General features: G+C 37.9%; 1 protein-coding gene and 4 non-coding genes across 9 annotated transcripts; 2 read left to right on the top strand and 3 right to left on the bottom strand.

Annotated features, from left to right (window-relative positions):
* Positions 1 to 223: 223 nt before the first annotated feature.
* Positions 224 to 26,940, bottom strand: LOC122402027 (NAD kinase-like). Of its 5 annotated transcripts, none has more exons than XM_043404531.1 (9): positions 17,485 to 17,735; positions 15,758 to 16,102; positions 9,370 to 9,453; positions 5,587 to 5,716; positions 4,392 to 4,517; positions 4,147 to 4,318; positions 3,111 to 3,463; positions 2,394 to 2,476; positions 224 to 1,797 (listed from the first exon to the last, which is right to left on the bottom strand). In XM_043404531.1, the coding sequence occupies exons 2-9, from the start codon at positions 15,937 to 15,939 to the stop codon at positions 1,605 to 1,607; spliced, it is 1,323 nt and encodes a 440-aa protein (XP_043260466.1). In that variant the 5' UTR covers positions 15,940 to 16,102; positions 17,485 to 17,735; the 3' UTR covers positions 224 to 1,604. The 5 variants fall into 5 exon arrangements, with proteins under 5 accessions (XP_043260466.1, XP_043260467.1, XP_043260468.1 ...); XM_043404532.1 differs by having other exon boundaries at positions 17,591 to 17,729; XM_043404533.1 differs by lacking the exon at positions 2,394 to 2,476 and adding an exon at positions 2,251 to 2,333 and having other exon boundaries at positions 17,485 to 17,728.
* Trnae-cuc lies at positions 15,312 to 15,383 on the bottom strand. Its single transcript has one exon. It is a non-coding gene; the product is annotated as a tRNA-Glu (tRNA).
* On the top strand, positions 21,609 to 21,680 carry Trnag-ucc. Its single transcript has one exon. It is a non-coding gene; the product is annotated as a tRNA-Gly (tRNA).
* Trnag-ccc lies at positions 22,094 to 22,164 on the top strand. Its single transcript has one exon. It is a non-coding gene; the product is annotated as a tRNA-Gly (tRNA).
* Trnag-ucc lies at positions 25,844 to 25,915 on the bottom strand. The gene has a single exon. It is a non-coding gene; the product is annotated as a tRNA-Gly (tRNA).
* Positions 26,941 to 27,711: the final 771 nt, after the last annotated feature.

The following is a 27,711-nucleotide window of genomic DNA, read 5'->3' as shown; positions in this document are numbered from 1 at the left end:
TCCAGAATTTTTTATTACGAAATATGTGCCCTCGTATAATTTATTTTTATATTTTTTTTTTCATTTCTTGAATTCACTGTGCCCTTTCATCTTACACATATAATGCAGCATGCTAAAATGTTTTATTTTTTCATCATTTTAAAGTATTTTATACATTTTATTAATTTTGTTATTTCATCTTACCATTATGTTAATTATTATGCGTACAATGACGTGGCAGACATTCTGTACAAAAATGATTTTATTAAAAATTCTCATTTATAGGAAATTACAATCAACATTTACAACAGAATAATCCACAATTAGACCATTTTCGTTGTCAAAACGTGAAAATTACTGACAACGAATTATTTTCTTTTTTTTTTAATAGCTGATCTGAGCCTGCGTGCTTTGCTTACTGCAATTAGTAAATCGCTCTGAGAAACTGAACGGAATTTATATCCGAGTATAAAGCAAAAAATTCATTTAAACTGGTGATGTAAAATGCATCAAGAAACACATACGTGTAGTAATAAATAAATATGATCGCTCAATGTGGAACGCTGTTTTTAAATTCATCATGAAGCAATTTAGTATTATGATTGCCCAGTAATATACAATATTAAGGATGTTGCCTTGTTACGTTTTTCCACTACATAAAATGAAATGCAATTCATGATTGAATTGCACAAAAATATTTTTCATAGTTATCATGAAGAAGATCCTGTCATCCTATGACAGGAATTTTATTATACTACTTTTTTAATATTTTAATTATTAGTATCCCTTTTTTGTATTTGTACCCAATTTTTGAGCGCTGCATCCTCTCGAACGAACGATGCGTTAATTTTAGTTAGAACACGTTTTTCCTCAAAATAAGAAAGAAGGATTGCACCTAATGTCGTTAAGAACCCGACAACAAATTTGACGGCCGGTTCAAAGACAAATTTGCGAAATCAAAACGAGACAAAAGTGTCTAATACAAATCTCATCGAACGTAGCCCATTTTAGACACACGATCTAACAGACTTATGAAATTTATTTCAGAATATGTAGCCCCGCTTCAATGAACGTACGCGAATTGTACAGCTATGAATTTGACGCGAATACCAAAATTTGATACGATCGTTCCGTTGTGCTTTTCAATGCACCAAATTCATATAGCTAGCTACACCTACAAATGTTTACATCACGATCAGGAACGTGTATCCGCAAATTCACCGTAAATAAGCAAGAATTCTTACAACGTAGTTCATCTATCGACAAAGACCTTCTTGCCCAGCATCTTGAATTCTTTTTACGATTGTCTTAATATACCGTTCGCCATTTGCAGAATTTGATTTTCGTTCAGTGTTAATTTAACGCCATTATTGTGCCTGGATGATGGTGTATGAGTTTTCGCATTTATAACAACTATCTAACGAGGTGTCACTCTTCTATTCTCATGATGGTGTAAACACAGGGCCATGCATGGCTATGAATGTAATATGTGTTTTCCGTGAGGTTTCTGTAACGAGTCACTGACTTTCGTATCAGACCCCGAAGATGATAAAATGCACTGATTCTTTGAATTTGGGCTGATATCGCTGATTTCGCCACAATCTGTTGTGACTCGTATGCCTGGCCTAGCTGTCGCGGTCGAGCGAGTCCAGCGTATCGTTGCTGGACGAGTGGGTCAGATCGCTCAGCTCGTCCAAATGTTTCTGCTTTTTGCGGACATTCCAATGCAGACACTCTGCCAGAGAGTCGAACCAGTCGGTAATTTGGTCAGCCGCGCAAATGCTAGGCACTGGGTATATAGACGTGGTCACTCTTAAGCTGCAAAGAGTAGAAAGAAAATATCCATTGGCTGGTTCAACAAAACTGAATCTGGAATTTGCACACTCGACGACTTTTAGCAACAAATAGATGAAAACACGAAAAGCACCATCACCTTGCAGGACAGCCAACGTCTCGTTTCTAGGAAAATATGTCGTGAATGGATAAGAAATGAGATTCCATTGACACCAGTCGCCATTAGAGGGGCGTACATTTCGTGATCGATCAATTGGAATGATAATAATATTCTAAATTCGATATCGATAAATGCATATGCATGTTTACTGACAAACCAATCCGAGAAAGGAGGAATGAAATGAACTTTGGAAAAAAAGAAAAGAAAAACAAAACGGAATTTAAATAAATGAACATGTCGTAATGTTGCACCATCGTGCAGCTGCGATGAAAATAGAAGGAAGAAACGAAAGTCTTTTACGAAATAACAGGACAGACCTGTCCCCGACGCGTAGCTCTTGCTGATTGCGACCGTCGAAGGAGACGTAAGCTGTGCTGCGGGCCTCGCTGTTTGCCATTATCTGGAATAATTGCGAAAAACGCAAACGATTAGACAGATCTGACATGCGGTTAACTTTTACCTGTCACCGTGGAAGAGCTCTTGTCTATTTCTACCGTCAAAGGACACCCACGACGTGTTTCTGCTGTCGGGTGAAACAGAAATCTGTGATAGAAAGTAAGACTTTGTAGTTAAATCGTCGACGGTGAAAGAAATCTGTGGGGGGAGGTCGAAGCGAATCGTTTAAGAAAGGTCAATCTACGGTATTCTCTGTCAGATTATCAAAAATTCAGAAAAGGTTTCTCTTTACACGTATGAATGAATGAAACACAAGTGAAGCAGTTACAGAAAACGATAGAAATCACTTTGCAACAACCTATCAAAGATTACTGTGATCAGAAACACAAAGTCTATCCCGAGCTCAACTTATCAGCGCATGGGACGCTCTTCTAGACGTATCAAAATTATTTTAAATGGCAAGGGGCAACGCATAGTCTGAGAATGCGGACGACATCCATTGGAGTCAAGTTTCCTTCTATGGGACAACGCACGAACTAGAAAATTTGATGTCACCGCGATAAGAGTCTCTACTGACCCACACAGAAATACTGCGTGATACTAATTCCATGTTACTTGATACAGACTCTGACAATTAATGACCAGTCAATCGCAATACGCAATCTAACTTTTTCTATAATGATACGATTAGTACTGAAGGTAGTTTCCTTAACTTCGCGTTGAGTCTGGGAGCACGTATAGAAAGTAGGTGAAAAGGCGGTGGAACAAATATCGGAAGTACCTTTAGCTCGACGCCGGCTGGCACAACGATCGGCCTGAAGGACAAGGAGTGAGGGCAGATCGGCGTGATCATGATGGCAGGTACCGAAGGATGAATCATGCTGGCTCCGGCTGCAACGGCGTACGCGGTCGACCCGGTCGGTGTGCTCACGATCAGGCCATCACCCTGCACGCTGGTCACGTGTTTGCCGTCGATGAAGAGGTCGATATTCGAGAGGTACGGAGACGGGCCACGATCAACCACGACCTCGTTCAGCACCAGAAGATTTGTCGGTGGTTTGGCCGGTTTACCCTCCTCTCCTTTCCGCATGATGATACATCTCAGTCGACTTCTCAGGGTCAAGGCCGCGTGACCTAAACAGAAGGCCAACGTTCGTCAGATTTACAACTTTGCTTTTAACAGGATGTTGTCAGCCATTTCGGAACGCATCGACCGTAAGAGGTTCATTTTTTTCCACGCGGCTCGACGATGAGTTTTTTCTTGCGCGTGTATCTTACAGTGATTCAGTGATTATTTATTGCGAAAACCAGTTGTCCAACCTTTTGCTCGATCGAATGGGGCTCTCAACGGTTAAAGAAAAGTATCGATTAAGCGAAGATATTGTTTCCGCGAAAGGCTCTATCGTAAACCAAAGCACGGAAATAATGAATCTTAAAAATGCAAACATTCTCGATGCTTTAAAGCAAACAGACGTTCGTGTAAGAGTCTCGAGTCTGCGGGAAAAACGTCCAAGAGTGGATGATGTCAATTATCATTATCATGAGACCGTAATAGTAGTGACAAGATGTTATTTGTTCCAATGTCCAAATCATCGACCAGTTTTTTTACCTGTGATTTTTTTATTTAACAGCAGAGCTGTGTTATTTCCTGTAAAACCTGTTTAAGTCAAATATCCTGAACGCATAGTATGATTCGATTGTTGTGCAAACTTAGCGTGTTCCATTGTATCGAGAAGATAATATTCCCGAAGGACAATGATTTTCGCAATCAATTATTTTTGTCATAAAGGATACCAAAGTAGAGATTCGTTACTGACCTTCTAATACATTTGTTACTTGTTCCTGGAAATTGTCGAATTCGAAGGGCGTTAAGAATCCTAACGAACCAAGATGAAACGCCATTACAGGTGGAACGGATTGTTGAAAGAGCAAACTTGCATAGAGAAGAGTTCCATCGCCACCCAAACAGACGATGAAGTCGATACGATCCTTCAATAAATATGTGTGTCAACTTTCGATCGTGGAATAGTATATCTTAAAACTTGAGAAATTAAGCGTTTACCTGCAAATCGTCCGTACCGTCCCTGAAGGTTTGCAGCCTGTCTCGAACACCCTCGAATCTGGGGTCCCTAGCCAAGGCTGAATCCTCCAAGACGGATGCTTCGACGAAAACTACCATCCGTTTTTCCTGCGAATAAGTAGAACGTCAAGTTTCATAACGCGTCTAAGCTTTATTGCATAGCGCAGAAGTACGTGAAACCGAGTCACGATGTAAATAAGCGCAACAATATTGTGCAGCGTCTGTAAAAGGACACGATGCAAAGTCATCGTTTATACAACTTGCGAAAACTTTGGTCACGTTGAATCGATAAACTGAAAAAGAACTGCATTGCACTTGTAAGTCTCAAGGAGACCGAGTAGATAACAAGAACAAAAATGTAATGACACTTAAAGGACGCAAGGTGCTTTCTTTGACGCAGGTTCCTTCTTTGTCTCTTTCTGACGACCTCGATTTATGCATAATCTATATATAAATAAAACGCAGTTGGATCTGTCTGTTTGTAACCGCATCATGAGAATACTGCTGAAGCAATTCTGATAAAACTCGGGCCGTACTTATAAAGTAACGTGATTTGTAACCTGAGATATACATGTAAAATGTATACTATCTCCGGCTTACCGCTGCTTTTACAGCAAAAATTGCATATAAAAAAAGTTGTAGGCAAACAAGAAAGGTAAAGCTCATACAAAATGTAATCTGATAAAATACGTGCAATTATCGTTTAAATGCTGCATAATTTTATAAATTTTTAAAAATTTTATAAAAATAAAATTTAAAGTACCATACAATTATTATGAAATACAATTTTGAGTATCTTGATTAGTGTTCAATTGGGCAATGAACGATCTTTAAAGAGCATAATAACTGTCTAATTATCATGTAATTATCCGCATAATTACAGGCAATTACAGCGTGACAAATGCAATCAGATTACAGTTTTGCATAACTCTGATACATTACAAGGATGAGTTGCAATTTATCAGAAATCGATAATTTGTTGCATTTACATATTTCCTACCTCGAACAAAGTCGGCTATTTTAGCTGTTTACAGTGAAACTCTGAATCGTTGAACACTTCAGAAAATCATTTCTTGAATATCGCTCCAAAGAAAAAAATCGTTTGAAAACCGTAGGAGTGTTTATGGGAGACAAGAGATGCTTCGAAGGACCAACATTAGACGGCAATAATGCTTACTTCTATTAGCCAGGTGACTAATTGGACGAACGGTGGCAATACCGACGAATCACGGACTTTTTTGATGACCAGAACAGTGAGAGGCGGCTTGTACCACGTCAGCCTCTGAGAGGCAGGGTCCTGTATGGTCCTGTAATAAGACAAATATGAAGTCTACTCAATCACATAGCATTCAGCTTTATAAAAACAACCTGATCGATGACGTAGATCGAGACCTATTACACTTTATTTACCGTGCCCGATGATGAAGTCGAAAGTTGAGGGAACAATATCGTTAAACGTGCATCATTAAATACACGTACGTCACTGTATAATTAATATTAATGACAAAATTGTCAAGGGTCAAGATACCTTGCGTTAAATAGTATACTTCTGACAACATTGTGCGAACTTTTTCATGTAATTTATTCTAACAATAAACGAGTTATATCCCGATGATGAACCGAAAGTGTTATCGTAATCAGTGGATTTACACCTGTCATTAAATAGAAATACGATTAGAGCGACACAAAATACAAACAAATTATGATTCTGTGTTAGTGTAGGTTTTATCTAAAATTTAAGAAATTGGAAAATTTTTGATAAAAACGAATTTTATTTTTGCGTTATAAGAAGAAATAATTCTAATTCCGACGAAAAGTTTTTACTCGATCATTTTGACTTAGTATTTTAAAGGTCCACGTTTGGAACTACACGCTTTAGAATACACGTAAAAATGAATTTTTTATTCACTCGAAATACGCTAGACCCCTCTTTGATGTATCAGATAACCAAAATAGTTTGTACAATTTTATGCATTAAAAACAAAAAACCTCGATAAAAACATAGACGACTTTTATTTATTAAAATAAGCACACTCACAATCTATGACCTTATTTCAATGAGATACAAGTACATTAACCCACTTCTGCAGCTTTCGAACAAACCTTAGAGTATATGGGCACTAGAGCATCCATTCTAAAAGAACTCAAATACACAGAGAAAAAGTACTTATTAAATTACATTGCAAATTGAAACATACGTGCAACGATATAATACAGTACGAAACAAAGCTACACAAACTTTGTTGATTATCTGATATACAATTTCGAGGAGGGGGGAGATCTGCAAGCATATAAAAAATTAAATCCATTGCTCACGACGTTATTTAATATTATTAAAAGTAACGAGTGAACTTTTGTGAATGGTACGTACCCATTTTCACACAAAGGCAACGGATCGAAAAGCTTATCATTAAATTAGGGTCGCTGAGATCAAAGGTGAGAACGGATCAATAATGCATAATGCAAACTGGAATACGAGGGTGATTGTTAATTAGTATTCGCATTGTTCCCATTACCTATCTCGAAAAACGTTACGATGCAATTTTCATCAGAAAAATTTTAACAACCATACGCACGTTTAAAGAAATACTTTGCAGATATGTACCGATAGACGCGTACTGTATACGATTGAAAATTCTAGAAATGTTCCAGCATTAATTAGCGAAAAATATCTTATTAACCGTCGATTATTGTTGGTTACGATCACAATTGCATCGCTTTCAGCGGAACACGAACTTCCGTTTCCTCTTCGACGATGAGTTAGATTCGATCGAGTATGACAGGTCACTTGTTATTATAGTTTTTTTAAATACCGATTGACAAATAGTATGTCATTTCGAGTTCCAGTAATTAAATAGGAATGTTAGAGGATAGCGAATACGGTTTCCCTTCGAAATAAAAATTTAATTCGGTTTCAATGATTCTGTAAAGAGCCTACCTTACAGTTCCAACCATGACGTGGTACCGGATTGAGAGTTGCGCTCGCACTGAACGTGGACCGAACTCGGCGGTACGTTTTTTAACGGTAAACAATCGGACGCCGCGCAAGCGCACACGCGCTCCTATACACGCTATTCGTTTACAGCGAATACACGTTATAATGCGAACACGGCTGATACACGTAGCCACGATTCACGTGCATTTGTTTAATCGACAGACACTTGTTGCCGTGACTATGTACTATCGTACTCAACGCGACAGTGAGCGTATGTATAATGTGTGTATAATTTAACTTAAAATCAACAAATATCAATCTATAAAAAATTTTATCAGTTTCAACGTTTGCACTTGTTTCTATAAAAATTTTAGATATTGTTTCATTTCATCGCGCAGGACTCGTACTATACACGACATTCTTGTCTCTGATTTCCAAAATTATTCAGATCTTGATTAATCGACATAAAAGAAACAACATCCAAAGAATTATTTTATTTCATTAGCTGAAACATTTATGGGTTTTGCTGGATCACATTGCAATGCATGTGTATTTATATAGTCAACTATATCGCTCATTTTATCATAAAATAATTTTTGGAAATATTTCATAGGAAAGTAGGGTGCTTCAAAGTCTTCAAGACAGAGTCTTTCCAAAAACGATGAAAACTATTTTTCGTGTGCAATGCTGATTGCCAGACAATATTTATTTATTCAATAATATTTATGTGTCATCGGGTAAATACTATTAGATAAATATCATCTGAGTCAGAATCCAAATTCCATCTTCGGGTCTATTACCTGTAATACTTCTTAAACTTGTTGCTCTTTTATTTTTATATGATTATGTATTCGTATTTTAGACGTTTGATATTGTAAAACTAAGAAACAAAACAAACACTATAGTTCATTGTGACTTGAAAGTTACAGAGCTATATCATATAAAAATAGTAACAAAATTACTGTTGAAATAAAAACAAACATTACTGATGTACAAACTAAAAACTATTATATACGTTTTTTTTTTTGTTCAACAAACACCAATGAAAGAACAAATAATGACAATTGTTTCTACTTTTAGATAATTTATAAAATCATTTACTTCGATACTTCAGATTAGAGGAGATAACTGTTACCAAGATTACTATTGGTTACTAAGAAGATATTTTATAACAAGACGTATACATCACCTTATGAAAAAAAAAATTATACTATTTAATAAGATATCGTTGCATGTTCCACAAAGAAATTGTTCCAATGGTGATATATCTTTTTAATTTTTAACTTATCGTTACTAATTTTTGCATCTTACAATACGAATCGCGCAAGTCCATTGACCAACGTTCGAGGACAATTGCCTTCTAACGAAACTCATTATTAATTTATCTTTGCACACGTGTAAGGTACTATGAAAACACTAAAATTGTATCTGCTGAGTAAGTAATAAATGATGCATTTTATGTTTAATTATGGCATTAGCAATCAGCGCATAGTGATGAATCACAATAAAAGGGAACGTACGCAACAATGACTATTATTAATGTAAATGTAACAATCTCTCATGAATAGATACTATTTTTATGCGAGCGCACTTTGTTCATTAACTTGAATCGACAAGATATCATAGAGACGAAGAAACTCTTTACAAATGTCTCGTTAATGATTATAAAATCATAGGATTTATAAGGTCATCGTCGTCGAACAATTGGGTCAACGCGTGCTATTTGTACATAGTGTACTTCTTTTTACACGAAACAGCATACTTTCCTTCGCTCCGCCAGACTACCATAAATGCTAGAAAGAACCGTCTAAGAAAAAAGTTTAAGTCTCCATAACGGAGCAACGTGACTTTCTAACAACGTTAATGAAACGTGAACGAATGACTATGGTAAAAAAAAAAATCTGAAATAGTAAAATAGTAGAAAAGAGGATCTACTTACATGAATGATTATGTCAGTGAACAAATGACTATGGTAAAAAAAAAAAATCTGAAATAGTAAAATAGTAGAAACGAGGATTTACTTACATGACCATTGCGGAATTTTTCATAATACGCCCGCATGGGCCGAACTGTTGAATAGGATTCGGTGCATTCAGACTTCTCGTTCTCCTGTGAACAGAAACGAAGTGTAATTAGTAGAATCGTCGGATCAACGGAGAATTTTCATAACGATGCGTAACAAGATAAAAGAACACGCTTGTTTTTATACTTTTTTTTCTTTATCATATCATCCTCCGTCTGGAAACGCAATGAACAGACGGAAGCGACAGAGCAAGACTCATGATATTGTGATCACTGTTGAATAATAAAAAAAAAAAAAATAAATAAAACTTCACGCGGTGCTTATTCATGCAAGTACTCAGCGACATAATAGCGAGTGCATGCGAATCAATTTGTAATACACTGTACAAGCAATTACGTCGGCATCTCGCAAAGTGACTGGAGGATCCACGGTGAAACGACGTTGGACCGTCACAGACTGGTCATTATTTTTTTAAACCGAGCGCTAGTCAATTGTGATTTATTGCTGCTTATGATTTACGAGCGATTCGACAAAAGACGTCGATAAAACGGAGCACTGTACTCGAACAAACAACGAGCGTAATAGTTGATACAACAAGCGCCACAAAGTGTTTTTTTTTACAAGGCACGCGGGATAAAACGTTGGATAAAGTTTCTTCGCGAAATGCGTCGAGAAAAAGTCACGCCAACCTGCACGAGCATCACTCACCACGCTTGAACCTAATTATTACGATTTGATACACATGCTCGTCGAGTGACGCGTGAACATAAACGCGCGCGCATGTGTCGCACGTGTATGTTAATCAAGAAACAGTGTAACGACAGTTGAATGAAAATAATAATTATAATCGTTCGATCGGTCACTATTCACGGATAAAGACAATTCGCTAGTGATTATCACAGTTGTTTGTGACTTTTGTGTTTTATCAGGCGTTGATGACGCGCGGCTTCAAGACGTACCTACGCGCTACTTTATATCTTAAATAAGCACGACCGTCACGTTACCGTTCTAGGCTCTTGCATCGTTACGTTTCGTTCGCAGTTTAAAATTAATTCTCGTTTCGAAAGGGGGGTGGGGGTGGGCAAAAAAAAATTTCTACCTGAGCACTCTGTTCCGTGGAACATTCCCCATCGACGCGTTGATCGATCCCTTTCCCAGCGAATCGATATCGAAATTTACATCTAGGTGTCCGTTGCTTCGAATCTCCAGCAAAGGCGACACTTGGTCTGTCATTTTCTCACCGACAAAACGCGAGCAATTAATCCGCGAGCTCTTCGGGAAACACGCAGTTTTCTTCGAATTTCAGACGAACGTTGCGAAAGCCATTTACTTTGCAAGATTCCGTCAAGTTGTCCAAGGTACAGCTATGTTAATTACTTCCAACTTCGGCGCGCAGTTGCGTAATGGTATAACGATTCCGATTAAGGATCCGTCTCAATCTTTCGATCGTATGAATCGATTACCGACAGAGTCCCATCGCTCGTGCAGCGATCGAATATCGTTGCGAACAACCAAGGAAAAATCGTACAAGCGTCGTGGTAGTGTCGCTGTATCACACGAGGTTGACGATCCGACGATAGCAGGCGTTTTTTTCGTGATACTGTCCAAGCGGTAATGCGTGACGCTGATTCAGTAATCTCGAGTTACATAAAAAATTCTATCGTGCGATCAAACACCGACCAACGATGACACGAAGATTCTCGAAACGCTACGAAGAATCTCTCTCAAATAACTGACCATAAAATCCAAACGTTCGTCTGGTTTTTCGACCCCACCTACTAAGAAATAGTCAAACACACGGTTTCAAGGCCGGTCAATTCTTTTCGTGACAGTCGGTACTGAATTAGAATTTACTTGGCATACTTTCCAAATGCATACGCGTTAAACTTGCTATTTCTAACAATGAAGTACCACAAACACGTTTACGTTTCCAGTCATAGGGCCAAAGTTCTTCGACGTAACGATCTCGAGGAGAATTCGTGACGCCTTAGTCAATTGTCTCATAGAAACAGATCGCGTTCAATGACGACTGAAGATTTCAAAGCGTCAATTTGTTAACCTTGAACTCCCCATTAGTAATCACGCTTGAAAGAGTAAACGATGCAACGAATAACATTTATGTATTATTCATGTTACTCTTGTTGTAATGGAACGTGCGATCCGAAAGATGATCGTAGGTACGCAATTGTTCCTCCTGAATTATTTGAAAATTATCAATGAAACTCACTTTTCCACGCACCAAACTTTCACCTCACTTTTTATCCAATACATATTCGCGACGAAAGTGTCTTTTATTTGTCACTGTCTATAGAGTATAGATGTATCAGCCACGAGCATTTTATTGCGTGGAGCAGACTCTGGAAAGGACCGAATCGCAAGGTGGCTGCACGCAGAATGACGATCAGACCGGAGGTAGCCAACAATTACGGGCTTCTTTGTCTGGAACCGCCGGTATACCGTAAACTCCACGGTTCTTGTCAGTAATAAATCTATCGTTTTATTATGTAATAATACTCGATGTCGTATCTTATCGTGCGACAAATCTACCTATAAGTTAATCAATTCTGTGGAACAGTTGTGCCATTCGATCTCGAAACGATTCTGCTCGTTGATTATCACAAAAGAAGGAAAATGAAACCGAAAACATTCACACATGTTCACAAGCAAGAATCTGACGAGCTACTACGAAAAAAACTTTGATAATATTTCCAAATCTATTAGGTAACTTTTTCTTCTGATTTCGCTCGGTCCGACCACGGGCAGACTTTCTCTCGATTGATTGGGAAACACAGAAAAAGACGGAGATATTTTACGAAAAGATACAGTAAATTGTTCGAAGGGAGGATGGTATTGTTCGTGAAAAGTCGCGTGTCCCTAATCAGTGGCCTAGATTCCGGCCTGTGGAAAGCTTAAGAAACCACCGACGATTTTCTTCTACAACCTGTCGGGGCTCTCGATCGAATCTGGAAAGGAGAAAACGATCGGTGCGTACGTCCGGTTCGGTAATCGATTGCATCGACGTGGAATTTCTGAAATTCCAATGAACGTTGTAACGGGGGCGCCATGTGCGAAGCCCACATGATCGAAATCTAACTGAACAGCCGAGACGAAAAACGACAGGAAGCCCAGAGCATAAAAGATTGAATAATTCTAATTGTAACAGTGATTCTCTTTAAATGCAACAATCCATATAGTTGAAAAATAGAACTTATACAAACGAGGATTTAGCGCCTTAAAATTTGGGGTCCTTCGATTCCTTGGTTCAAAATAACTACTAAGAACGTACAGGAATCTATTTAACCCTAAAGAATATCTGAATTTATCGGAAACGTACACTATACTCCGATGTAACTAGCACATACACCTATACAGTTTGCAACAGCCAACATTAATATTGGACACATTGTTCAAAATCTAATTGAAGTGAATTTCATTAAATATAATATTTAAATCGTATTCGCGTCTACGTAGACGATTACAAAAACGAAGATTCTAATTCTACAGTGGCTTTGTGTACATGTCCTTAGCTTGATTTTGCAAATAGTAACTTTAATGTGCTGGATGTGCAACTATAAAACAATGATCTTGGATCTGCCATCTTACCATCTGATCAGATTCTCTTTAATGACCTTCAGACAATCGATTGAAAAATGTTTAACTAAAGTGTAAACAATCATCTATAGAAGTTAAAAAGAAGTGAGAGAAGTTTAAATAAACTTTTATCCCAGAAAGTCTACTAGACATCATTTGAATACTACTGCATGATGGCATGGAATTAAATAAGTTAGCAAACAGCGTAGCAATGGAAATATCCTTGGATATTCAGTAAATTAATAGTCATATTCCCTCTCATGATTACTCAGATTCTAAAGAAACCATCGAAGCAAAATACAGAGAAGACTTGGAATAGCAAAACCACTTACAAGAATAAACTTTACTTTGATAATTTATATAAACCATCCGAAAGGCCTTGGTTTCACAATTATAATCTTCCAAAACAAATTACCACTTTAATCTCTAGATATAAACACAACTGTTATAACTTTGCTGGCTCTTTCTCCAGCAGCTATAAAAACCAACACTGAAGTTTAAAGAATTGATAAGCTTCAAATCCGATCACACCAAAGCATAAATATAAATGCATGTGTGAATATGTATATAAGTCTGTATGAATGTAGGTATCTGCGCATGCATATAAATATGTATGTACCTATGCCTATAATTAAATACCAAATTTGACCAAAATACCTTTAAATTATGATAGTTATAAAAAATCTAAAGTTGTAAAATATCTAAAATAGATACTTTTATAATCTTTCATGCGAGTTTTACAGTTGTATATCTATGAAATATGAGGTGTAATAGGTTAGATTTGCACATTCTGGCTTATGAAGTAATCTAAAGCTTATTACTTTAATAATGAAGCATAAGAAGACAAGGAGTTATAATCCAAAAGAATGCTCAGTGGAAGGTAAATACACTCTTGTTTTTAAGGAGGTCTTATTCCCTTGAAGCGATCATGGTTTGTGGTACTGTTTCGTTGCAAATTTGTAACTGAACATTGGTGTGCTATGTTTATGCACACAATGATGTGTATCGACCAACCTAAATGTCATTTATGTTTCATAGAAACTTCCTAAATATTGTGGGACTTAAACTAAGACAACTATTTCTTCTGTTTAAAAAAGATATGCCAGAACACAGCTGTACATGCAAGTACATACTTCATATTGTTGCATCTATGGTCACAGCAAGCTATACTAATTTATTTTATTACACAACGAAAGCCTATGGTAAATATTTTTCTGCATAAATGTCTCTGCGATTCATAGTTGTTGCAGCCCACAATTGGTGACAGTCTTGTAGTTATCACTAGTCATTCAAAATGTTCCAACAGAGATTGATAATTAATTATACTTGACAACAGGGAAGGCTACCTGTCTACTACAGATAGAATCTTTGTTGCAGTATTGGAAATCATAGAGCAGTGGTATTTTCACGTTTCCATGACAAGATCACTTCACATTTTTGTATCTCCGTCGCAACGCGTTATATAAATGGTGCACTACTGTTCGAATACACATTTGTAGTTCGTTTATTGTAGCACATGTTACAATTGAAGATTTAGGTTAGGCATTCAGGACTCGTAAACCAACACGTGCCCTACCTTAATTCAGCCTCGTCCATTTGCACCAACCGTCGAAAAGAACTTAATATAGCGTTGAAAACAAATATGGTGTTCGATGAACGAGACCAGAGATGCACGAATCGACCGGGAGTAAGACACGCACTGAGGAATTGCAAAAGAAGTTCGTGAATACCATGGACGGGTCGACGCTCTGCCAGAGACGACCAATCAATTCTATTGCGCGTGAGACAACGTCTATTTTCTACTGATTTTATTTAACTTCTTTTACGCAACTTCGCTTGTGGACGTGACAATGATACGAAACTCACGAAAACAAAAGGTAGACTGCTATTATACGTCATAAATTGTAGGTTAAAACATATTTCGTTCCGAACGTGTTTCATAAATGATAAAATTATTTATGACGCCTGGCAGTCGTTGGCAAATTGTTGGCCTATTCAGCGTACCAGCAACAGATTATCAGTTTTTATTGGCGCGAAGCGTCCCCGAGCAGTAGGAATGTTGAGCAAGCAAACGACTTCGCTCAAGTTTCGCACGAATTGGAATCGGATTACGCGGTTCCAGTTTAATTACGAAATTGAACGACCGTATACTGGTTTCGCTATAGTTTCGTTCATACGACTTACTTTTCATTTCGTTACGAACGTATTCCACTATTACTTATCCAAGCATTTCTACCGAAGAAGTCAATGCAATCGATCGAATAAATTGAAAAAATCCTTTGCCGATATTTTATGCGTGTTGCACGGATGCAGAAGCGAATTGTGCTCTTATAAATTCGAAGAAAAAAAAAATTTCCGGTACCGGGAATCGAACCCGAGCCTCCTGGGTGAGAGCCAGGTATCCTAGCCACTAGACCATACCGGATTTAGTGACAACTTAGCTGTGAAATTTTGAACAGTTCAGTGAAGTTTAATTATAATTTGACGAGAAACATTTTTCAATGTTTCTAGTCACTAGACCATACCGATTTATCAATATTTGACTTTTGCCGCTATACCATACCGAGATATTATTATTATTTCGTCGAAGAATGCAGAATCTTTCGTCACCGAAACAGAAGTCCAAATACGAAGAAAACTGTTTACCAACTACGTTCATGGGATCATTACAGCGTACGGTATTATTATTTCTATGAACAAGTTTCTCTTTCTACATTCCTTTGTGCGGAAGTGCACGTACCCAGGAATATATGATACTTTTCTAACCACTTTCCATAATGGTGCAAAGTCGTTACTCACGGCCAAGTGCCGGAACGTTTCCTGCGACGCATTTCCGGGTCCTTGTCGTAATCCTCGAGGAAGGGCACATCCTTATAGGCATCGTCAATGCTGATGCTTCCTTTATTCTTGGCGATGCACCTCCAGTCAAGCATTTCGCTTACGCTTCGTCGTCGTGGCTTTTCCCTCACCATTTCCATCATCCGTTAATCATCTCCTTTTCGAATCGTTTCAACAACGTCCCGCAAACCCGCTGACCGAGTTACGCATTTTCGGCGATTCGTTCTCACTGGCTTTACAAGATCCATCGACGCAACACGTGTCCCATGAAACGAACTTTCGACAAGACCGCACGCATGTTCAACCCTTCGAAAGTTTCAAATATTTATCGAAAGTACGCTTTTCAGCGTCCCTCGACGTTTTGTTTTCCAGTAAAATGATTTTGTTTCGCGTTAAAATGATCGACGCGTCGGTTACTCGAAATATTAATCGGTCGCCGATCACGCGACACGTGATTTTTTCGCGCGATACTTTCAAAAGCCCTACGAGACGCGCGCTTTCTTTTTTTTCTTTTACGTAAGTGGAAATAATTAATGTCTAGCTCGTACTGACCTGGTAACTAAAGACCCCATTCTGAAAAGCAGCCGGCAGAAAAAGGAAAAACGACTTCGTTGAAGTTACACGCGAGTATAAATAAAACTTAGAAAGTGTTGCGCAATTCTCGCTTGATGGTAATAAATTTGTGTCGGTGTAGTTTCTCATGCACAAGAAACTACACACGTACAGGCATTAACACGAGTTTAATATTGGTGTAAATTAAAAAAATGCTTACGTTTTTGCTTCCTGTTACGAGCGTCTAGCGCAGTGTTTCCCAACCTTTTTTAGATCGTGTCTCCCACCCCTTTCGAGCACAATAATAAACCAAATTCTGAATACTTATGATACAAACAGGCAATTTAAATGAAAACAAATTTTTTAAACGAATATAATTTTCCAATTGCCTCTAAGATATTAAAAATTGTCTTCCCTGTGGAGCGTACGTCTTAGGTTGGTAACACTGGTCTAACGATCAAATTGTCCAACAAAAGTTGTTCCAGAACGGGTGATACGAGTTAATGTTATTTGATTTTAGCGCGGGTTTGTAGCCTACTTGCAAACTTCGATAATTTCACTTCGTGACGAACAGAGTAATTGGCTATTCGTTATCGAAACCCATTTTTCATTTATTATTTATCTTATCGCTCGACACGAATATACATATATTTTAATAAATATCTACGTAATATTTCTGTAGTTTCCAGTATTTCAATATCCCGTTTGGCAGCGACCAAAAACCATCGAAAACGGTTCAAAAAAATTTTCATACGCCCTAAATAAACGAATACATTTGCACAATTGTTAATGTTAATTTTCGATCAAGCAAGAATTCGCTTCCATGACCAAATTATAATGTCAAATTACAGAGACGCCCGTCATCGTTCCCGAGGTCAATTAGAAATTGAAAATGCAATTTTGCCGTCGCCTTGATCGCGGCTAGGAAATTATTCGCCCGTTGGAACAATCTACGTCGACGCACGGCTGTATAACAAAGCATCGAGTTACGAACACGTTAAAATCACGTGAAGCGGGAAAAATGCTTCTCCGTATTACCGATAAACGCAATACTCGGCTACGCCAATTCGTTCGTCGATGGGATGTTTAACCGCGAAATTGCGTCGAACTATTTTTAAAAGAGAAAGCATACTTACAAGGACGAAATTCTAGTTAAAAGTAACGTCGCGACCGACGAACATTTACGAGCGTTTTCGCATGGCGTACTAGTTACTTTAACGTCGATACGGTGCTCGAACTTACAGAACTGCTCGCAAAAGTCTCGCGATGCCCCATGGGGAGACCTTTAGCGTGAAATCGATTGCAGAAAATGCAAGAACGGTTTAGAAACGAGGCCTCGGAACCGGAATTCTGAGTGAATGAACGACAACGGTGACGAGAGTACCGCGATCGACGACCGCTCAGGGTTCACTGAGGAGGACCGACTTTACCGGCTGCAGTCTCTGAAAGGCACTTAGGGCTTTCTAACTCGCGCCTCGCCCCACCATGTTGCATGGGTACTATCTTAACATACGTACCTACGTACGTACGCGATAAAAAAAACGTGTCGAGGAAGCAATGGTGGAGGCGTTCATCTGTAACCATCAACACACTTTGTGTTGCCTAAAAAATCTGTTAGACTCGAAGGAACAAGATCAGTCGTGACTCACCAAAAACTGGTAAGACGACGTTTTTGCCATATATTATGCAACCGCACAATGTACTCTATCCTTCATGGGCGAATGTACATCAGATTATTACCGAAGGACATGTAATGACAGTTATTTACAATAAAAGCATGCAATTCTGAAGGCATTCTATAAACCTCAATTGCTTGCCGCGACGTATTCAGCATACTTATATCATGTTTTTTTGTCCTATTTGAAAAAAAAATAAAATGAATACTCAAGTTTGAAACTGTTTGTACTTTTGCCCTTGCGCCAATATGAAGTAACATAGATTACAATTTCTAAAAAATTAATAATATATGGAATTTCAAAGACACGACTACGTTCTTTTAGTAAATGAAAAGTAACACTTTTGAGCTGTAGCGTGTATGGGTATTTCACATTATTTTTACAGAGGAAACTGATGTAAATGTGTGTAGAAAATGTTCAAGTAGGTTTTTAAACTTCACGTATCGACAGACGTCATTATATCATGGCGCCCAAAGGCACGTGTACTTTTTGTTCCTCTCTTGTCACAGTTCTACAAATAGTCGTATATTTGATTGGTGAATGGAATAGATCGCGCGTGTAACTGCGCGTTAACATAAAATTTAAAGTACCTGCTGCCTCGAATGTAAATTTCTGTCAGTTCATAATTCTTCCGGGGAAGAAAATGATTTATGAGTTTAATTTATACTTCGTGGCATCCTTTTGTTCGGCTGTTTTGAAAGTGAAGGTTGTTTTTACGGTTGTCGGAAGTCTGCGGCTCGAGCGTCTAAATTCTAATCGGTGAAAGCGAGAATGAAAGGCAAATGAACGATTAACTGGTTCATTTACAAGGAAACCTTACAGCAACGCGCTAGTGGTGCTTGCGAGCTTAGACTGCATCGAGTTTGACCCATTTTCATTGTTCTTTCAGGAACACGTACAAAAGAACGTTCTTATTCTTTTTCACTCGTTCTGGCACCATTGACGAAGGCAATAACCATGTTTTCACTATGCTTGCTCTTCTCGCTTTCTGATCACGATTTTCCATTTCCCGTTTTCTCACAGACGACAAAAAAAACTGAAAGTGACATTACGGGAACCAAGAACTGTTGAACGTATTAGAGAGTTTTTGAATTTGTTTAGATTTTATATTGTGAAAAATGATATACTACGACGACTTGACAGCTTTTATATAATCTTTACACACACGGTAATCAACATCAATGCCCACAAGTATGATTCACTTCGTCTTACCATTACATTTTCGATTAAATCATATTTTGCTTTATTTGTATGCTCAAACACGCAATTTTTCATCGACTTGTATCCACGTTGGACTTAAAAAAGTACTCTTCAAAAATGGATATTAGTACACAGTAAAAATGGCAGGTTCTCTATTTTTTATTTTTTAGTGCTGACAATGTCGAAAGTAGAATTGTATTCATGTAATGACTGTCAATTTTAATGGTAAACTGTATTTTAGTGTGGCAAGTTGATTTCGACAACGATGCTTTAAAAAGTCTTATGGCCAACAGAACTGTATTTTTCCATTTTTCCATCTAAGAGAAATTGGAAAATATCCAAGCATGGCAAGTGATTAATTACTAATATTTAACATGAATACTAATAATCTGATGTTTTACGTCATACCCGGAATAAGATGGCAGGAAACTATAGATGATAAGAGTAAATGCATCATCAAAGTAGTAAAATGTGTTTGGTTTGATTCGTTTCGAAATTCCCCAAGAATACGAACGAACTTACTAGTTTGATACAATTAAGACTAAGTTCGCGAAATTTATTTTCCACGTTTGAGCGCGCATAAAAGTATATATCTCGAAAAAACTTGATTTCTATTCCTGTTTTCTTTTTTTTTTTATTCTTCTTGACGTTATCCCTGATTATTCCAGCAGAAAGGTTACATCTTGATAAGAACTTGTGGCCGACTTCCGGCCACAGTGTTCGTGTCTCAGTGTTGTTGAACCCTACACACCGCGTTCAACGGTTTCGTTTGGCTCCTCGTAGTTCACTCGTGGAAAGAAAATATTTTCTCGCGAATCCAACCGCGCGCGGCTCGATGCCTCTTCGATTGCGTAATAAACAGTGATACGTACCGCGAGAAGTATATATAACAAGCAGGTCGTAAGGCATAACTGTAAACCAGTTGCACGTAATGCAATTATGGTATGAAAGTGATCAAAATGTATTGCAGCCGCCGGCGCCGCGTTGCAAAACCGATGGGACGAGGAGCAAACCGAAATATCCCGCTGAGAAACAGGCGCCTCGCCAGGGCCGTACCAATTACTTACACCTTTTTTTTTCTCGTAATAGATAACACCGGCACTCGAGACACACAATGCCGCATAAATAAGTCTGAAACGAAACGTCCTCCAACGAGCTCTCCAACTAAACGAACGCGAACGTTCTGAGAGAGAAGACAACGTTATAATGGCCTAATCTAAATTATACGTTGGCTAGAAAAGAAATTTTACAAGAGAAATCGTTGCGTTCCAGAGGTGACGGAGCATGTGTTGCGTAAATCCTAATAGCGCTAAATATTTCTCTATCTGTCTACGTATATGTCAAATTCAAATTATGACAATCAAAATCGTTAACCCAGTAATCAATTAAAGTTTATATAAATAAACCTAATACAACATTTATTGGTTTGATTATAACCGTCAATTATTAATTAAATCATATTTTGTTGTGCCCTGTTAACCTATATTATTCGAAAATATCACAATGGTGCAATTGTTGACTGTCTTCAGATTGCTTGCAAAGCATATTTGCGTTATCCGTTCACTCGTCGATTACTTGTTTTATTCTCTATTGGCTTCAAAACAGACAACGAAGGGGATCGAGTATGGGATGACGAGGCGATAAATGCAGAGATAAAGTAACTAAGAAATATATTCTATAATGGCCCTGAATGGTTAAGAATATTTTACACAAATTGAGAAGCCCTTTTTTTCAACAACACGTCACCCTGTCCGTTGCTATCTTTCTAAATGGTTTTAAATCTTTTCGAAAAGCTGTCATTCAACACCCCATAGAAAGGGGCAAATTATAAATCATAATGTTCGCCATTACTTGACCCATGCCCTTTAGGGCTCCTATGCGATCTTTGACCCAATCGTAAACCTTTCAAAAACGAAATGGCATCGAACTACCTGCCTTCAAACTATCCTTAAAAATACGTTGAGGCTAACTGGGCAATATTTAGGTAATTATCCCCTTCTACATCCACCTGAAAGACGAACTTTCAAAAGATACACTTTCCACGGAATGAAAGCACATGCAAAAAGCAGACTTATGTGCATTTCATGAAATTGGATACTTTCTCACAGAAGAGTACAAAACCTGTGATTTAACGATGCTATTATGGTTAACAATGATGTCTACGTCCTCCTAAAAGTGTATTTACGCGTACCGGGAATGGAAATCCTTCCTCTATGATTGGCAATAAATATCCTTCTACCTCGCAAATATCGCGTTTCCTCAGTTAAATTGCAATGATAAACCCGGAAAATTATACAACTGTAACAAATGACATTGGTCGAAATTGCGTGAAAGTGTGCCACAAGAAATCGTCTCAAGCTGCAGAACGGAAAGTACTCACACGTGCGATGGTGGTGTAATGGTCAGCATAGTTGCCTTCCAAGCAGTTGATCCGGGTTCGATTCCCGGCCATCGCACACTTTTTTATTTTTGCAATTTTTGTCAATTTAATACTTTGAATTATTTTAATATTCATTATTCATACATATATTATATTCTATTAATCGAATATTATTTATAGAATTAAAAAAACATGTTCCATTAAATCCTGCAAAAATTATACGCTGTCCTTTACTATTTTTACTTATAATTCGTTGTTTTACAAAAACAAAAACTGTCAATATTTTTAAATTAAAAGTTTAAATTAAAATTTTCTCGTATGTCTCGAATTTAGTATATATGAATTTATTTAGCAAATAATAAAATAAAACTTTTAATAAAGGAAATATAATTATCTTGTGATTACAACGTTTTATTTATGAAATGTAATTAATATGAATTCAATTGTGTGAAACTAGTTTCTATCAAAGTAACGTAATGTGAGCAAGAAGCACTGCTGGTGTAGTGGTATCATGCGAGATTCCCATTCTTGCGACCCGGGTTCGATTCCCGGGCAGTGCAGACGTTACTTTTTTTTTTTATCGTAACAATTTTTTCTATATACATACGAATATCACGCAATTGTCGTTTATAAAAAATATGATAAAAATTGCTTTCTGTCAATTATAAAAGGAGCAAAGAATCAAGAAATTGCGAACACTGCGCGTGATAACTTAATCACGTATGCATGTACGATGTGTTTTTATACCAATATATAATGTCAGTTTGTAATAACACGCATGATTCATAATACAAAAAGACACGTTTTATTAATTTTATTCACAGCTCACTGAGACTTTGATCGTTATTTTAATAGCAACGTCTCGATTTGTAACGTGTTTAATAAACTTATACCGAATGTAGCGTAATTGTTTACTATACCTGTTGATTTTAATGATACATGAATTCCTATTGAACAAGGCTGCCCTACCGAGAATACTTCCACCACGTTGCATCACTATACATCGAGCATCACTACACTGAAGTGACCTGACAACGAACACTTCAATCCGTGCGCAAACAGTGCATTGTCGGGGAACAACGGAAAATAAAAATGTCCAATGATAAGCGAGAACCTCGACGATAACCCAACGTTAACGGTAGAAAAAGATTGTTCTCGCGAATCGCCCGTGCATCGTGATTTTTGATTATTTGTTGGATTTCGAATTACTGAATTTATAAAGTTACACTTGTGCTTTCTAGTTAATCGGTAATTACATTTTTTTTCTACGCAATAAAATATACGATACACTCTTTAAACGACTTACAATTAATCACAAACTGTTCCCACGACTGTTTATTACTCTTTCGCGAGTGTCGTTTGATACCATTGCTACAGAAAGCTATAGAAAACAAGTCTAAATTCTGTTACGACATGTATGGACGAAATCTTATCTAAATTAAATTACTATACAGTTAAAATGACTTACTTTATTTCACGCGATTACTGATACCAAATGTTATCGGGCTTAAGACGTTCAAGGTTCATGATATTTAGTTGAATTTCGACGTAGCGTACCAGGAATCGTATTAAACAACTGGTTCGTCGCATTATCGTACACAGACGTTGCATAACAAGTAAATAAAGCGAGCACGTGCTTCCAGTGAAATTTACAAATTCTGAAATATGATTCTAATGTCATAAAAGCCTCGTCTCTTTTAAAAAAAGAGACTCGATCGTGTTCAAACGATCGAAAGTCTTGAATAGACGATGACCCCAAACAAGAGATTATACGATAAAACAGAACTTATCAGCGAAGAAATTTTTGTAAGCTTACGTAGCTGATATTGAAATGAACCGCCATCGTGGTTATCGTCCATATTGATAAGTGTTACCAACATGGCGAATTAGATCGTCGTGTTGTTAGTTTCTTAAAAGGCCTCAGTCTGGCTGATTATCGAAAGTAAGGTACGATTCAGTTCGATAACAATTACTATATAAATTTAAAAATAATGTACCCAAAAATACAATTATTCTTTCAATAACTTCTTAGCAAACAAAATTAGCATATTTTTATTTCCAACGTTGTCGATTTAAAACTTTGACATACGGAGGATAATTAAGCATGAGTTATATTTCACAAATATTAACGAAACTCGTTAAATGCAGCGTAACGTATTGCTTAAACGTAATCTGGCAGGTGGTACTAAATTCCACTAGAATCGGTTAAGCGATAACGTATCAAAAGCAAACGTCGTTCCAGGTGTCTAGCGCATACACGAATCCTGATTACGGACGAAAGTAGTCAACCTGACCGTGACTCCATGCCGAAACGACTGGCTTGTTTACAAGCGTCTGTAAACCTGTACACTTCGCGTTTCAATTGCACCGCGTCGCGCGAGAAAGTTTCTTCTAAGGCTCAAGGTTAATTTACAACATACCCGATCGAAAGCTAGTTTCTTTTTTCACATGTACCTGCTCGACAGTTATGAAAATCCTCAGCTGTAGCTCGGAATGCTTAACGAATAAAGACGATCGGAGCTGATCGGTTGCTTGCCACGGCTTACGTGTCGTTCGCGACGGACGACACAAAGGCTAATATAAATAGAAGGCAACTACATCAACTACTGGAACAATCTAGGACATAACGAAGCGTGTTGGGACGTTGCGGTACAACAACAACAAAATACGTGCATAGTGGTGAACAAAAAATTTAACTCGGCACGCGTTAAACAAGCGACAACGTCTGGAGGAAGTGTGTCTATATTTTGTACGATCCAAAAACGTGTCTTCCTTCGTCGACAGGAAAGGAAGAACGCGATCGTGCAAGCGTCACTGTCGAAAAATTCAACTGTTATACCGATACAGACACACCACGCTGCAGACAATACACAGGATTCTGTCATGCTAATGGCGCCAGTTGCAGGCATACAGGCTACAAAGTAGAAAACTGCGTTACCTTCGCGGCTCCACTGTGTTGATGTAATCGACCGTTAACTCGAACTGCACGTTGCTTCAAGAGAAAAAGACAGTATTACAGGTTGGCAAAGAATAGATCGAACAGATAGTATAAATATATCGCGTGTATAAATATAACGAGCAAAAATATCTTTCTACAGCTCAGAAAGTGACACTTTATTTTCGATATTTCTAACCGTTATTTGAAAGTAGTTTACGTTTCGCGGTTGATGGTTAGACGATCTGTGCATCGATATAGCGACGCATATGCAAGATATTAACCTCGGAAAATCATATCGCCGAACAAGATATCCTTGGCTCCGTTGTTGGAAGCCCTTCAATCATATCCATTGGAGATTAGTGTTAGGCCCTATGGCCATCAAGAGCGACACGCGAAAGGCTATTGAAAGTGCATCACGTATTTGAAAGACAGTTAATTCTTGATATTAAGGTTAGACTATATTGAAATGCGTACATGTATGTGTAATGGACGCATTCTTGCATCTATGCTCTACACATACTATTCCAAAAGGGAGAGTATTGTTACGAATAAGAACGGCAAGGTCCGTTTATGGCCTTGGCCTAGATCGCCCAAATCACTTCAGTGAAGGGATTCGATCTAACCATGCGTTTAAGAATGGTACATTAAAATGAACAGAACAAGATTGAAACCACCCGTTGATGCTTGGCTGTTTCTCCCTGATCATTTGACGAAAGTTATTATTTTTTATTAGGCACGAGCAACTTGCTCTAGGCAATCAGCCATAAAAAACTGTTAAGAGAATGTCGAAATTAGGTAAGAGACCCAATTCGTAACAGAAAGTAGATAATAAAATTGCAACAATTGCATGTATAAAAATATCTAAGCAGACAAGCTACATTTAGCTCGCGAGTCCTAATTTTCGAGGTTACCCATATGCACATTAGATCAGCGATTCTTAACCTTTTGCCTACCACAGACCTTGTTAAAATAATTTTTTTATTGTCGCGGACTTTCAAGACATAATTCAAATGAAGAGAATTGTGTACATTTGGAAGTAATCTCTACGTGTGAAAGGCAAAATTAGACGAATATTGATTTGCAACAGAGACTTCAATAATTGAGTCTTTTACTTTAACTCAACGTGGTCTGGGTTAGGTTAGGTTGATAGGTTGAGAAACGCTGCTTTAGATCATCTAACCATTAGTTTAATCAGCTATAAATGCAAAAAAGAAATTTTTCTTATATGAGAATATTGACATTTATATAATATCGTGTATATTGCAAGTTAATGGAAGAAAAAAAATAGACAAAAAGAGATGTGCGATGGCCGGGAATCGAACCCGGATCAACTGCTTGGAAGGCAACTATGCTGACCATTACACCACCATCGCACTTGATATTACGTTGTCGAACAAATGTTGACTAATGTATAGTAATCGATATTGCAATGTACCGTGAGTTTGTCCTTGACTTTTACGCGGACTTACGTCTAGGAAATTTTGTTGATATTCATGAGCGTACGACCACCTGTGAGCGCCACGACCATTCTCGATCAATGAATGCTCGTTTATTTTTAACGCAGACTTATCGGCGCGTACGATACATTTGCCGGGGCGGATAAAAGCTGCATCGGTGCCAATTTTATTTTCAGAAAATTGTTTCTATTACTTGTCCACATAGTAGCCGTAAAATGCGATAACGCCTATGCATATATGTATGTCGTAGACGCAGGTGTACAAAGTTGAAGTGACGCGCATGGTCGTTGGAATTCAAAATGGATCTCGTAACCGGTCCGTTAATAAAATGTTTTATATGTGCATACTAACATTCTCGCGAATTTAATAAGAATTACGAATTGTAACGAAATCGATATAATAATGCACACAAAACCTACATAATATCGTAAAAATTGTAACATTTTTTCGAGTTTAATAAATGTTTTAATTTGGAAACGATATGCGTATAACACTTTGGAACAGTTTCAAACCCTGCATCTAAAATCTCACGAAAGAAACGATCGATTCGACGATCGGTAGAAACACGCATGGTAATCGATGGCCCGCATTGGTTGCCTTTCGGTGATACGATACCGCATTGCTCATTTCAACTTCGTTGGCGCGTTACTGATAGCGTCAAAGGTCGGTTTACAAAAACTATTGCACATTGCCTTACCTGAAAGTCTGCTGTTTATCCTGCATTCTCGAGATGGCTGTTTTTTTATGGTGGTTCAATTCCAGGTCCATCATCGCCTTGGCCAATTCTATGTTACTTTCGTTCATCGTGGACACCGATTCCTCTTCCCTCGGTTGTTTTTTCCTCGCGCGAGGAACGTGCTCTACGCTTGTGCGGATTGAAATTGAATGAAATGCAACGATTCGCAGCCGAACCGTTCGGAAAGTAGTTACGAGAACCGCACCGAGAGATGTCTCGTCGCGTACTGAAACACCAGTCGACTTAACCTCACCTTGTTGCGCCTACAGATTCGTGCTGCTCTAATGAGACTCTCTTACCCTTTCCCTCTTTTTCGTTCTCTCCTCGCTCGCCGCGAATAATATTGTCGTGTAAATACCGGCTATGAGAATAGAGCGATTCTATTATCATTGCTCGGGGTCCTGGCGGTCTGCTCTTTTCAGATATTATTGGACCCGAGTATTCCATTTTTGAATGACCTTTAGTGTTTAGAATCAATGTTTTTTTATTCAGTATCAAACAACAACGCAACGTGTACGGATCGTGAACGGATAACATTGTCATTTACCGTAGATTGTTGCTCTGTATTCTCTTCGTGGTCCAAGCAATAATTTCTTCACAATATTCCGCATATACACTACCAACTTTTTCTAGTTTTAAATTCACTAGAACCTTTATGAAACTCGTGTAACAGGACGAAAATGAATCCTGTTTACGCTCATAGTTCTTCCTGCACACTTCTTACGAAAATCAAAAAATTCACGATAAAGTTCCATTGAAAGTAAACATAGAGATTTTATAAGGTACATGGCCACCAGGTCAAACTCCTTGGAAGATGCTCCTTAACTGTTTTGGAGTTAGTGTTGTTAGTGGCATCTCTGCTTTCCCTACTCTAGGTCTTGAGGACAATATTTCTATTCTATCGCTAATACAACGTCGAACTGTTCTGTTGTGAACATGTCCAGCCATACTAGTCTAAACAATCGATGACAAGACA

The sequence above is a fragment of the Colletes gigas genome, unplaced genomic scaffold, assembly GCF_013123115.1.
Source record: "Colletes gigas isolate AHSC1104 unplaced genomic scaffold, ASM1312311v1 Colletes_gigas_Sc00031, whole genome shotgun sequence".
NCBI classification, from domain to species: domain Eukaryota; kingdom Metazoa; phylum Arthropoda; class Insecta; order Hymenoptera; family Colletidae; genus Colletes; species Colletes gigas.
This window is presented reverse-complemented; position numbering and strand designations above follow the sequence as displayed.

Bases quoted from the DNA above. Each gene is read 5' to 3' on its own strand.
- LOC122402027 (XM_043404531.1), bottom strand. From the start codon at position 15,939: ATGATGGAAATGGTGAGGGAAAAGCCACGACGACGAAGCGTAAGCGAA. The intron at 3,464-4,146 runs GTCAGTAACGAA...CCTTCTGTTTAG, and splicing joins AGTAACAAATGTATTAGAAG to GTCACGCGGCCTTGACCCTG. The intron at 2,477-3,110 runs GTACTTCCGATA...TTTCTATCACAG, and splicing joins CAGCCGGCGTCGAGCTAAAG to ATTTCTGTTTCACCCGACAG.